Source organism: Pseudophryne corroboree, chromosome 2 (assembly GCF_028390025.1).
Source record: "Pseudophryne corroboree isolate aPseCor3 chromosome 2, aPseCor3.hap2, whole genome shotgun sequence".
In the NCBI taxonomy this organism is placed as follows: domain Eukaryota; kingdom Metazoa; phylum Chordata; class Amphibia; order Anura; family Myobatrachidae; genus Pseudophryne; species Pseudophryne corroboree.
In genome coordinates this window covers 454,029-468,269 of record NC_086445.1, presented here as the reverse complement: position 1 = coordinate 468,269, position 14,241 = coordinate 454,029, and the positions used below count along the sequence as shown (strand labels likewise).

Below are 14,241 nucleotides of genomic sequence, written 5' to 3'. Positions count from 1 at the left end.
ACCCTCTCTCCGTTACAGGGCCGACGGCTTCTACACCCTGCTGATCGGGCCTGGCTTGCGCTTAGTGTCTCTGAACATGAATTTTTGTGCTGTTGAGAATTTCTGGCTGCTGATCAATTACACGGACCCTGCTGGGCAGCTGCGGTGGCTGATTGACGTTCTCCAGGGGGCAGAGGACAACCGTGAAAAGGTGAGAATATGTTCCCCTTATGGCTATATACATGTTACCTCCCACACCTCTGCTGCTGCTGCTCCGCCATCACTGCTCCACCTCCATTATTGCTCCACCTCCATCACTGCTCCACCTCCAGTATTGCTCCTCCCCCACCTCTGCTGCTGCTCCTTATCCACCTCCATCGCTGCTCCTCCCCCACCTCTGCTGCTGCTCCTTATCCACCTCCATTATTGCTCCTCCCCCACCTCTGCTGCTGCTCCTTATCCACCTCCATCGCTGCTCCTCCCCCACCTCTGCTGCTGCTCCTTATCCACCTCCATCACTGCTCCACCTCCAGTATTGCTTCTCCCCCACCTCTGCTGCTGCTCCTTATCCACCTTCATTATTGCTCCTCCCCCACCTCTGCTGCTGCTCCTTATCCACCTCCATTATTGCTCCTCCCCCACCTCTGCTGCTGCTCCTTATCCACCTCCATTATTGCTCCTCCCCCACCTCTGCTGCTGCTCCTTATCCACCTCCATTATTGCTCCTCCCCCACCTCTGCTGCTGCTCCTTATCCACCTCCATTATTGCTCCTCCCCCACCTCTGCTGCTGCTCCTTATCCACCTCCATTATTGCTCCTCCCCCACCTCTGCTGCTGCTCCTTATCCACCTTCATTATTGCTCCTCCCCCACCTCTGCTGCTGCTCCTTATCCACCTCCATTATTGCTCCTCCCCCACCTCTGCTGCTGCTCCTTATCCACCTCCATTATTGCTCCTCCCCCACCTCTGCTGCTCCTTATCCACCTCCATTATTGCTCCTCCCCCACCTCTGCTGCTCCTCCCCCACCTCTGCTGCTCCTCCTCCCCCACCTCTGCTGCTGCTCCTCCCCCCCCACCTCTGCTGCTGCTCCTCCACCTCCATCGCTGCTCCTCCCCCACCTCTGCTGCTGCTCCTCCATCGCTGCTCCTCCCCCACCTCCATCGCTGCTGCTCCTCCCCCACCTCTGCTGTTGCTCCTCCACCTCCATCGCTGCTCCTCCCCCACCTCTGCTGCTCCTCCCCCACCTCTGCTGCTCCTCCCCCACCTCTGCTGCTGCTTCTCCCCCTCCATCGCTGCTCCTCCCCCACCTCTGCTGCTCCTCCCCCACCTCTGCTGCTCCTCCCCCACCTCTGCTGCTGCTCCTCCTCCACCTCCATCGCTGCTCCTCCCCCACCTCTGCTGCTCCTCCCCCACCTCTGCTGTTATGTGCAGCCTTCCCTGATGTATTCCAGTTAGTCTCCTTCACCAGAATTTCCGCGGTGCTCTATAACCTTTTATGGCTCAGCATACACTAAATGGTGCCATCATAAGGTGGTTATAAAGAATTATAATACAGTACAATAAGGATCTAGATAGTTTAGGCAATAGGGAAGAGCGGTGGTTAGGGTTAGGCTGCTGGAGTTGTGGATTAGGGCACTGGGGGGGGGGCTGGTTAGGTGTTAGGGAAGAGTGGCGGTAAGGCACTAGGGGGAGGGGCGGTTAGGGTTAGGCTACCTGAGGTGTAGGTTAGGGTTAGGCACTGGGGGGGGGGTTAAGGAGGTGTTAGGCACTAGGGAAGAGTGGTGGTTAGGGTTAGGCACTAGGGGGGTAGGTGTTAGGGAAGAGTGGCGGTTAGGGTTAGGCACTGGGGGGTTTTGGTGTTAGGCTACCTGAGGTGTAGGTTAGGGTTAGGCACTGGCGGGGGGGGGTTAGGTGTTGGGGAAGAGTGGCGGTTAGGGTTAGGCACTGGGGGGTTTAGGTGTTAGGCTACCTGAGGTGTAGGTTAGGGTTAGGCACTGGCGGGGGGGTTAGGTGTTAGGGAAGAGTGGCGGTTAGGGTTAGGCACTAGGGGGGTTAGGTGTTAGGGAAGAGTGGCGGTTAGGGTTAGGCAATGGGGGGTTTAGGTGTTAGGCTACCTGAGGTGTAGGTTAGGGTTAGGCACTGGCGGGGGGGTTAGGTGTTGGGGAAGAGTGGCGGTTAGGGTTAGGCCCCTGGGGGAGGTTTAGGTGCTAGGGAGGAGTGGTGGTTAGGCTCCTGGAGGTGTAGGTTAGGCACTGGGAGGGGGGGGGGGGGGTTTAGGTGTTAGGTAAGAGTGGCTGTTAGGCTGCTGGAGGTGTGGGTTAGGGCACTGGGGGAGGGGTTGGTTAGGTGTTAGGGAAGAGTGGCGGTTAGGCACTAGGGGGAGGGGCGGTTAGGGTTAGGCTACCTGAGGTGTAGGTTAGGGTTAGGCACTAGGGGGGGTGTTAGGCACTAGGGAGGAGTGGTGGTTAGGCTCCTGGAGGTGTAGGTTAGGCACTGGGAGGGGGGGGGGGGGGTTAGGTGTTAGGTAAGAGTGGCTGTTAGGCTGCTGGAGGTGTGGGTTAGGGTTAGGCACTGGGGGGGGGGGGGTTTAGGTGTTAGGGAAGAGTGGCGGTAAGGCACTAGGGGGAGGGGCGGTTAGGGTTGGGCTACCTGAGGTGTAGGTTAGGGTTAGGCACGGGGGGGGGGGGGGTGTTAGGCACTAGGGGGAGGGGCGGTTAGGGTTAGGCTACCTGAGGTGTAGGTTAGGGTTAGGCACTAGGGGGAGGGGCGGTTAGAGTTAGGCTACCTGAGGTGTAGGTTAGGGTTAGGCACTTGGGGGAGGGGCGGTTAGGGTTAGGCTACCTGAGGTGTAGGTTAGGCACTAGGGGGAGGGGCGGTTAGGGTTAGGCTACCTGAGGTGTAGGTTAGGGTTAGGCACTAGGGGGAGGGGCGGTTAGGGTTAGGCTACCTGAGGTGTAGGTTAGGCACTAGGGGGAGGGGCGGTTAGGGTTAGGCTACCTGAGGTGTAGGTTAGGGTTAGGCACGGGGGGGGGGGAGGGGGTGTTAGGCACTAGGGAAGAGTGGCGGTTAGGCTGCCGTAGGTGTGGATTAGGGTTGAAATACTCACCGTGATCCGTGGGGATTTTAACTGCTGGGATATCATGCTATACGGCCATTTTCCTGATCTGCCCAACCAGAGACCACCCCCTGATTCCTTTGTTATTCAGATTATTTCCGTACTGGCTGCAGAACCCTGTTTGGGTGGTGGTCTGTGATAATGAAAGTCTGTTCCCTAGTGTTTGGGATTTTGGTAATATACAGGGTAGGGTGGACGGTGCTGGGAACGTGTTATATGTGAAAGGTATTGATTGCGCATATTGTAGCATCGTGTTGTAGCCGGAGTATCGGGGTCTTGAATTAAATGTTTGTAAGAATTTGTTTGGCGCGATTGGTGGGCGGTGCACTCCGGACCTTGTACCGTGTAACCGCTCTCGTCTATGGGTTTACTCTTGACGGAAGTCCTATGGAATGCGGTTATAGGATCTAATATTTTTGGCTAATTTGGATAGAGGATGTTGACCGGAAAGCAATGAAAACGGAGTCTCCGGGGGCTGAGGGTTTTGCCCAGTTTTACTTTCCCCTTTGCCCACAAAGACCATTCTGCCTGTTTTTCCGCAGTATTGATACTCTGCGTGCATGGGTTCCAAACACACCGACCCGTCGTTGCGGCACTCTGCAGCTGCAGAATATTATTTATTGTGATAATTAGTGAAGGCCCCCCAGTGCTTTACATCCGTGGATTTGCTGGAAACACACAGCTCCTTCTACTCCGTTCTTACTACATAATCCCTGGAATCATTAGTGCCGGCCGTCTTCCGTACAGTGAGGTGGCTCTGGCCATGCTACTTCTGATCAGCAGCCACCAGCCCTGGGGAGGGGCAAAGGCACATCAGGGATGGGGGCCAGGGCAGAGGTACAGATAGGGAGAGGGGGTCAGAGGAACACATGTGGAGGAAGAGGTCAGAGGCATGCCTGGGGGAGATCATAGGCACTTGTAGGGGGAGGGGGCGGAGGCATGCATGGTGAGGCAGGGGGCAGAGGTACATATGGGAAAGGGAGATGATGGTATTATATGGGGAGGTAGGAGGCAGAGGCTCCCATGGGGAGGGGAGATCATAAGCACAGATGGGGAGGTAGGAGGCAGAGGCTTTCATGGGGAGGGGAGATCATAGGCACAGATGTGGAGGTAGGAGGCAGAGGCACAGATGGGGAGGTAGGAGGCAGAGGCACAGATGGGGAGGTAGGAGGCAGAGGCTCTCATGGGGAGAGGAGATCATAGGCACAGATGGGGAGGTAGGAGGCAGAGGCACAGATGGGGAGGTAGGAGGCAGAGGCTCTCATGGGGAGGGGAGATCATAGGCACAGATGGGGAGGTAGGAGGCAGAGGCACTCAGGGAAAGACTTTCCTATATTACTGGTGACCCCTGGAAGCGGGTGAAGGAGGGGCAGTAAGGAGAGCTGGGGCCGGGATGTGTGAAGGGTGAGCGGGGATGAGTTGCAGAGTGAAGCCGCTGTATGAGAGGGAGGAGGGACGGGAGCTGCGGCTGATCAGTCTGAGAGGGGCCACAGCGCTGATCATCCCTGCAGTAACCTGCTTCCTAGTCACAGGCAGAAGTCATCCAGCGGTCCTGATATAACACACCCCTCCCTGTCCCACACTAAATATTGCCCCCAGCAGTCCCCCGGGTAGCACCACCCCCATAGTGACAGTAAACGGGAGTAGGAGGGCGCAGCTGTCTGTGATCAGCACAACCACCACTTCATGCTCACACTATCATCATTGTCATGTCCCCTGTGGTGAGTTAGGTGCAGGGGGGAGCCGGGCCGCAGAGGGGATTACGAAACCCAAAGGATCAACACTCCCTGCACCCACAGTAGCTAATCCTTTGGGTAAGGGTATCTGGACTGCCTATAGCTTTCTTCTCTTACTGACATGCTTCACTAAAATCATCACTGCTCGGCTCCCATTTGTCATTGATTAACGTTTCATACACCTAAACCTTCCTTGACAAATGCTCTATAAATTTGTGAAAACTGCATCAAAATTCATCCAGCGGTTCTCCAGATTATCCCGAACAGACAGACGGATGACTACCAGAAACTTTATAGATAGATTACAGTATCGGCAATAGCGCGCTGGTACAGTGGGAGTTAACGTATCGATCGCTGTGTTAATGAGGTACTGGTTACATGATACACATTGCGATTGGAAAGAGTGCGCTGCCATTCTTCTCTCCCTCCGCAGAGCTGTCCTCGCCCCTATTATTTAATTTCTTCAACACATTTAAAATACAGGCACAGTCACCTACATGGGATGGTTGGAGAAAAAGAGCTCCGGCTAGTATAGTGTTAAAAGTGTTGATTAAAATAAACAACAGACGGCTTATCCGGTGACCGTGTTTCTGCGCCCCCCCCCCCCCGATGAAGCTGTGTACGTAGGTGAAACGCGTGGGGTGATCCTGTGTAGATATTCAACTGTGGCCAGTGGGATACAGATTTCATGTCCGCTTTAACTTGTATACATCTCAGGACTACCAAGGATCATCTGGGATATGGAACTTCATGGGGGTCATTCCGAGTTGATCGTAGCTGTGCTAAAATTAGCACAGCTACGATCATGTTTCCAGACATGTGGGGGGATGCCCAGCACAGGACTAGTCCGCCCCGCATGTCAGTGCCGCCCCCCCCCGCACAAATACAAAAGCATTGCACAGAGGCGATGTCTTTGTATCTGAGGAGTAACTCCCGGTCGGTGCATCTCCTGCGGCTGCCCGGGAGTTGTGTGCCGCTGGCCGCAGCGGCTGCGTGAGACGTCATGCAGCCGTCATGCCACCCCAACGGTCCGGCCACGCCTGTGTTGGCCGAACCGCGCCTACTAAACGGCGGCTTAACGTTCAGCCCCAGGCGATCGCTGGGCACCGACGACTGCCATGCGCGCCGGCGCACGTACAGTTCCGACCCGATCGCTGCGCTGCGACAAACTGCAGCGATCGGGTCGGAATGACCCCCCAATGTTCCCATAGCAAATAGATACTCTTTACATCTTTATTGCACATGTGCTTATTGCGGTATATGAATAAAACGTTTATAAATCTAGCCACGCTATGTACTGTACTTACTGTCATTGGTACATACGTTACATCTAAGAAACAGACAGAACGGTCACTGTATAAGCTGCTGGCGCAGAATTGGAGCGCTGTTTACTAATTCTCTTCCGTACTATTGATAGGACACTAGAGGGCGCTGTCTTCCCTTCCATCCCATGCAGACCTGGTGACACCTTACAGTGTCAGAGAGAGTGTGTTATTACTTGTTACATTGTAGCAGCATTCATTATTGTTCCAGTGCTGTATTGTTTACTGACACGTTTTACCGCCATGTCCGCTATATAGCGTCACGCCACAATGTCAGTTCTCTGTGACACAGCCGCCATAGTGGCCATGAGAAGACCTAGTCCCAGGCCACACAGCTGATCAAAATGTATTAAATGGCATTAACTAGATTTCAATCACATTTTATATCTTATAATCGTGTTCTATACATTGTTCTGTCTACATTTATACACGCACATATATACAGGGTATACAGCACAGTGGCAGCCTATACTAAGAACCAATGTGAGTGTCAGCTCTGTGGGTCAGTGTGACTAGATTCTATTCTTTCTGCAGGTCCACATTATCGGCCACATCCCCCCGGGGCGCTGTCTGAAGAGCTGGAGCTGGAATTATTACCGGATTGTGAACAGGTGGATCTATGTCACCCCCTATTATTCCCAAGCGATTCCTACCCCCACCCTCCCTGCTCCTGTCCCCGTCTCCCACCGCCCCCTCCCTGCTCCTGTCCCCTTCTCCCACCGCCTCCTCCCCGTCTCCTCCCTGCTCCTGTCCCCGTCTCCCACCGCCCCCTCCCTGCTCCTGCCCCCTCCCTGCAACTGTCCCCGTCTCCCACCGCCCCCTCCCTGCTCCTGCCCCCTCCCTGCTCCTGTCCCCGTCTCCCTCCCCCGCCCTCCCTGCTCCTGTCCTCGTCTCCCACCGCCCCCTCCCTGCTCCTGTCCCGTCGCCCTCCCTGCTCCTGTCCCCGTCTCCCACCGCCCCCTCCCTGCTCCTGTCCCCGTCTCCCACCGCCCCCTCCCTGCTCCTGTCCCGTCTCCCACCCCCGCCCTCCCTGCTCCTGTCCCGTCTCCCTCCCCCGCCCTCCCTGCTCCTGTCCCCTTCTCCCACCCCTGCCCTCCCTGCTCCTGTCCCCTTCTCCCACCCCCGCCCTCCCTGCTCCTGTCCCCGTCTCCCTCCCCCGCCCTCCCTGCTCCTGTCCCAGTCTCTCACCGCCCCCTCCCTGCTCCTGTCCCAGTCTCCCACCGCCCCCTCCCTGCTCCTGTCCCGTCTCCCTCCCCCGCCCTCCCTGCTCCTGTCCCCGTCTCCCACCCCCGCCCTCCCTGTTCCTGTCCCCGTCTCCCACCCCCGCCCTCCCTGCTCCTGTCCCCTTCTCCCACCCCCGCCCTCCCTGCTCCGGTCCCGTCTCCCACCCCTGCCCTCCCTGCACCTGTCCCGGCAATAGCTGTGTACAGGAAAGGTGTCACCATTAATACTGCAGTACTGGGAGGGCAGAGCAGCAGCAGCTGTGTACAGGAAAGGTGTCGCCATTAATACTGCAGTACTGGGAGGGCAGAGCAGCAGCAGCAGCTGTGTACAGGAAAGGAGTAGCCATTAATACTGCAGTACTGGGAGGGCAGAGCAGCGGCAGTAGCTGTGTACAGGAAAGGAGTAGCCATTAATACTGCAGTACTGGGAGGGCAGAGCAGCAGCAGCAGCTGTGTACAGGAAAGGTGTCGCCATTAATACTGCAGTACTGGGAGGGCAGAGCGGCAGTAGCTGTGTACAGGAAAGGAGTAGCCATTAATACTGCAGTACTTGGAGGGCAGAGCGGCAGTAGCTGTGTACAGGAAAGGGGTCATCATTAATACTGCAGTACTGGGAGGGTAGAGCGGCAGTAGCTGTGTACAGGAAAGGAGTAACTATTAATACTGCAGTACTGGGAGGGCAGAGCGGCAGCAGCTGTGTACAGGAAAGGTGTCACCATTAATACTGCAGTACTGGGAGGGCAGAGCGGCAGTAGCTGTGTACAGGAAAGGTGTCACCATTAATACTGCAGTACTGGGAGGACAGAGCAGCAGTAGCTGTGTACAGGAAATGTGTCGCCATTAATACTGCAGTACTGGGAGGGCAGAGCAGCGGCAGCTGTGTACAGGAAAGGAGTAGCCATTAATACTGCAGTACTGGGAGGGCAGAGCGGTGGTAGCTGTGTACAGGAAAGGGGTCATCATTAATACTGCAGTACTGGGAGGGCAGAGCAGCGGCAGTAGCTGTGTACAGGAAAGGGGTCATCATTAATACTGCAGTACTGGGAGGGTAGAGCGGCAGTAGCTGTGTACAGGAAAGGAGTAACTATTAATACTGCAGTACTGGGAGGGCAGAGCGGCAGTAGCTGTGTACAGGAAAGGTGTCACCATTAATACTGCAGTACTGGGAGGGCAGAGCAGCGGCAGTAGCTGTGTACAGGAAAGGGGTCATCATTAATACTGCAGTACTGGGAGGGTAGAGCGGCAGTAGCTGTGTACAGGAAAGGAGTAACTATTAATACTGCAGTACTGGGAGGGCAGAGCGGCAGCAGCTGTGTACAGGAAAGGTGTCACCATTAATACTGCAGTACTGGGAGGGCAGAGCAGCGGCAGCTGTGTACAGGAAAGGTGTCACCATTAATACTGCAGTACTGGGAGGGCAGAGCAGCAGTAGCTGTGTACAGGAAAGGTGTCACCATTAATACTGCAGTACTGGGAGGGCAGAGTAGCAACAGTAGCTGTGTACAGGAAAGGTGTCACCATTAATACTGCAGTACTGGGAGGGCAGAGCAGCGGCAGTAGCTGTGTACAGGAAAGGTGTCACCATTAATACTGCAGTACTGGGAGGGCAGAGCGGCAGTAGCTGTGTACAGGAAAGGTGTCGCCATTAATACTGCAGTACTGGGAGGACAGAGCAGCAGTAGCTGTGTACAGGAAATGTGTCGCCATTAATACTGCAGTACTGGAAGGGCAGAGCAGCGGCAGCTGTGTACAGGAAAGGGGTCACCGTTAATACTGCAGTACTGGGAGGGCAGAGCAGCGGCAGCTGTGTACAGGAAAGGTGTCACCATTAATACTGCAGTACTGGGAGGGCAGAGCGGCAGCAGCTGTGTACAGGAAAGGAGTAGCCATTAATACTGCAGTACTGGGAGGGCAGAGCGGTGGTAGCTGTGTACAGGAAAGGGGTCATCATTAATACTGCAGTACTGGGAGGGCAGAGCAGCGGCAGCTGTGTACAGGAAAGGTGTCACCATTAATACTGCAGTACTGGGAGGGTAGAGCGGCAGTAGCTGTGTACAGGAAAGGTGTCACCATTAATACTGCAGTACTGGGAGGGCAGAGCAGCAGTAGCTGTGTACAGGAAAGGAGTAGCCATTAATACTGCAGTACTGGGAGGGCAGAGCAGCAGCAGCAGCTGTGTACAGGAAAGGAGTAGCCATTAATACTGCAGTACTTGGAGGGCAGAGCGGTGGTAGCTGTGTACAGGAAAGGGGTCATCATTAATACTGCAGTACTGGGAGGGCAGAGCAGCGGCAGTAGCTGTGTACAGGAAAGGGGTCATCATTAATACTGCAGTACTGGGAGGGTAGAGCGGCAGTAGCTGTGTACAGGAAAGGAGTAACTATTAATACTGCAGTACTGGGAGGGCAGAGTAGCTGTGTACAGGAAAGGTGTCACCATTAATACTGCAGTACTGGGAGGGCAGAGCGGCAGTAGCTGTGTACAGGAAAGGTGTCGCCATTAATACTGCAGTACTGGGAGGGCAGAGCGGCAGCAGCTGTGTACAGGAAAGGTGTCACCATTAATACTGCAGTACTGGGAGGGCAGAGCAGCGGTAGCTGTGTACAGGAAAGGTGTCACCATTAATACTGCAGTACTGGGAGGGTAGAGCGGCAGTAGCTGTGTACAGGAAAGGAGTAACTATTAATACTGCAGTACTGGGAGGGCAGAGTAGCTGTGTACAGGAAAGGTGTCACCATTAATACTGCAGTACTGGGAGGGCAGAGCGGCAGTAGCTGTGTACAGGAAAGGTGTCGCCATTAATACTGCAGTACTGGGAGGGCAGAGCGGCAGCAGCTGTGTACAGGAAAGGTATCACCATTAATACTGCAGTACTGGGAGGGCAGAGCAGCGGTAGCTGTGTACAGGAAAGGAGTAACCATTAATACTGCAGTACTGGGAGGGCAGTCCAGCGGCAGCTGTGTACAGGAAAGGTGTCACCATTAATACTGCAGTACTGGGAGGGCAGAGCGGCAGCAGCTGTGTACAGGAAAGGTGTCACCATTAATACTGCAGTACTGGGAGGGCAGAGCGGCAGCAGCTGTGTACAGGAAAGGTGTCACCATTAATACTGCAGTACTGGGAGGGCAGAGCAGTGGTAGCTGTGTACAGGAAAGGTGTCACCATTAATACTGCAGTACTGGGAGGGCAGATCAGCGGTAGCTGTGTACAGGAAAGGTGTCACCATTAATACTGCAGTACTGGGAGGGCAGAGTAGCTGTGTACAGGGAAGGTGTCAGCATTAATACTGCAGTACTGGGAGGGCAGAGCAGCGGCAGCTGTGTACAGGAAAGGTGTCACCATTAATACTGCAGTACTGGGAGGGCAGAGCAGCGGTAGCTGTGTACAGGAAAGGTGTCACCATTAATACTGCAGTACTGGGAGGGCAGAGTAGCTGTGTACAGGAAAGGTGTCACCATTAGTACTGCAGTACTGGGAGGGCAGAGTGGCAGCAGCTGTGTACAGGAAAGGTGTCACCATTAATACTGCAGTACTGGGAGGGCAGAGCGGCAGCAGCTGTGTACAGGAAATGTGTCACCATTAATACTGCAGTACTGGGAGGGCAGAGCGGCGGCAGCTGTGTACAGGAAAGGTGTCACCATTAATACTGCAGTACTGGGAGGGCAGAGCGGCAGCAGCTGTGTACAGGAAAGGTGTCACCATTAATACTGCAGTACTGGGAGGGCAGAGCAGCGGCAGCAGCTGTGTACAGGAAAGGTGTCACCATTAATACTGCAGTACTGGGAGGGCAGAGCGGCGGCAGCTGTGTACAGGAAAGGTGTCACCATTAATACTGCAGTACTGGGAGGGCAGAGCGGCAGCAGCTGTGTACAGGAAAGGTGTCACCATTAATACTGCAGTACTGGGAGGGCAGAGCAGCGGCAGCTGTGTACAGGAAAGGTGTCACCATTAATACTGTATTGCTCGGAGGGCAGAGTAGCAGCCACTGCAGTAGTAGCGGTGTACAGGGTAGGCCGCGGCCTCCCATATTGCCCTGTGTAATGGTATTTCTGTGCCCCCAGGTATGAGGGCACCATTGCTGGACAGTTTTTTGGACACACGCACCTGGATGAGTTTGAGATATTTTATGATGAGGAGACTCTGAGCCGGCCGGTGTCCGTGGCCTACATCGCCCCCAGTGTCACCACCTACTTCAACCTGAACCCAGGTAACGCCCATCCCATAGTCACTCACAGGGGAGCTGCCGGTCACTATTGGTACCTGGTGCCCCCGCGGGGTGGGGGGATGGGGGTCTGCTGATCACATGATGCACTTGTTTATTTGCGTGCTTTCTTTATGGACCAATAAGAACACAGCAGCACAGACTGGGAGATACTCTGACAGTCTTATTGTTTCATTCAGAATTTCTTCTAGGGTACGGCAATAAGGGGGGGCAGAGGGTACCATGTGCTTCTGTTGTGTGATTGGGGCCCGGGAGCGGACGCACAACTACGGTACACCTGGAATAGTGTTAAATAGGGCCTGCAGTGTGTACAGCCGACATGTACAGTATATACGGCGCTGACACGTAGAACGCCACGCCAAAGGGACGGCCTCTGTGTATCCCCTCCCTCGCTATCCGGTCACCTAAGTAATGACAATCTGCGCTGTATAGTGGCAGCTGGGTGACGTTATATGTTATCAGCTGCCGGGGTTTGACCGATGTGTGAAAATCTCCCTGTAACCTGTATACTTTCACAATCGGCTTAGAATTTATTCACGTACAGATGTGTCCTCGTACATCTTTGCCGCAGTACCGCCACACAGCCCCTCACATGAGACTCTTCTAGCGGCAGGGGACTTTTTTCCTTTTTTTGCAAAAATGCATCTTAGTAGTCACAACACAATGCAACTAGGACACACGAGGAGACTGCCGAGTAATGTGATATCTGTGTGACTGAGTCTGTACACTATGGGGGTGATTCCAAGTTGTTCGCTCGTTCATTTTTTTCGCTACGGAGCGATTAGTCGCAAACTGCGCATACGCAATGTTCGCAGTGCGCCTGCGCCAATTAAATTAGCACAAAAGTTTGGTATTTTACTCACGGCCTAACGAGGATTTTCATCGTTCTGGTGATCGGAGTGTGATTGACAGGAAGTGGGTGTTTCTGGGTGGAAACTGGCCGTTTTCTGGGAGTGTGCAAAAAAACGCTGGCGTTTCTGGGAAAAACGCGGGAGTGTCTGAAGAAACGGGGGAGTGTCTGGGCGAACGCAGGGCGTGTTTGTGACGTCAAACCAGGAACGAAACGGACTGAGCTGATCGCAGTGTAGGAGTAAGTCTCGAGCTACTCAGAAACTGCTAAGAATTTTCTATTCGCAATTCTGATAATCTTTCGTTCGCAATTCTGCTAAGCTAAGATTCACTCCCAGAGGGCGGCGGCCCAGCGTGTGCAATGCTGCTAAAAGCAGCTAGCGAGCGAACAACTCGGAATCACCCCCCCCGTATACAGACTCGGTGGGGGGGGGCGGGGGGTAATTCAGACCTGATTGCAGCAGCAAATTTGTTATCAGTTGGGCAAAACCATGTGCACTGCAGGTGGTGCAGATGTAAAATGTGCAGAAAGAGTTAGATTTGGGTGGGTTATATTTCTGTGCAGGGTAATTACTGGCTGCTTTATTTTTACACTGCAATTTAGATTTCAGTTTGAACACATCCCACCCAAATCTAACTCTCTCTCTGCACATGTTACACCCCCCCCCCCCATCTAACTCTCTCTGCACATGTTACATCTGCCCCACCTGTGCTGCACATGGGTGGTCATTCCGAGTTGTTCGCTCATTGCCGTTTTTCGCAATGGAGCGATTAGGTAGAAAATGCGCATGGCACACAGCGCGCATGCGCTTAGTTATTTAACACAAAACTTAGATTTACACAAGCTCGAGCAACGTTTTTTCCTCGCTCTAGTGATCGTAGTGTGATTGACAGGAAGTGGGTGTTTCTGGGTGGTACCTGAGCGTCTTCAGGGAGTGTGCTACACAGGCGTGCCAGGTAAAAACGCAGGAGTGTCTGGCCGAACACAGGGCGTGTTTGTGACGTCAAACCAGGAACTAAACGGACTGAGCTGACGCAATCTGTGAGTAGGTCTGGAGCTGCTCCCAGAGGGTGGCGGCCTAGCGTGTGCAATGCTGCTAAAAGCAGCTAGCAAGCGAACAACTCGGAATGAGGGCCATTGTTTTGCCCAACTGCTAACAAATTTGCTGCTACAATCAACTCTGAATTAGGCCCTCAGTCACACACAGTATACAGGTTCTGTTCTGCTCCGTATACAGACTCGGTCACACATAATATACACGTTCTGTTCTGCTCCCTATACAGACTGTCACACATACACTATACATGTTCTGTCCTGTATACAGACTCGGTCACGCACCATACAAGTTCTGTTGTGCTCTGTATACAGACCGAGGCACACACACTATACACGTTCTGTTGTGCTCTGTATACAGACCCAGGCGCACATAATATACATGTTCTGTTCTGCTCCGTATACAGACTGTCACACACACACACTATACATGTTCTGTTCTGTATACAGACTCGGTCACGCACCATACAAGTTCTGTTGTGCTCTGTATACAGACCGAGGCGCACACACTATACACATTCTGTTCTGCTCCGTATACAGTCTCACACACTATACACGTTCTGTTTTGTATACAGACTCAGTCACACACACTATCCATAGTTTGTTCTGCTCTGTATACAGACTCAGTCACACACAATATATTAGTGTCATATATAATATTACTCAGTGCAGTCTCCCGGTGTGTCCTAGCCGCATTGCATTGTGACTAAGATGCATTTTCAGGAAAATACAGATGCATG

General features: G+C 53.8%; 1 protein-coding gene across 1 annotated transcript in view; it reads left to right on the top strand.

Moving 5' to 3' along the window:
* The window catches only part of SMPD1 (sphingomyelin phosphodiesterase 1), a 36,421-nt gene that overhangs the window by 16,271 nt on the left and 5,909 nt on the right, over nucleotides 1-14,241 (top strand). Inside the window, exons 3-5 of the mRNA XM_063950772.1 lie at nucleotides 19-190; nucleotides 6,688-6,764; nucleotides 11,438-11,583. Coding sequence (XP_063806842.1) covers nucleotides 19-190; nucleotides 6,688-6,764; nucleotides 11,438-11,583 — 395 coding nt within the window. The remainder of the gene's footprint in view (nucleotides 1-18; nucleotides 191-6,687; nucleotides 6,765-11,437; nucleotides 11,584-14,241) is intronic.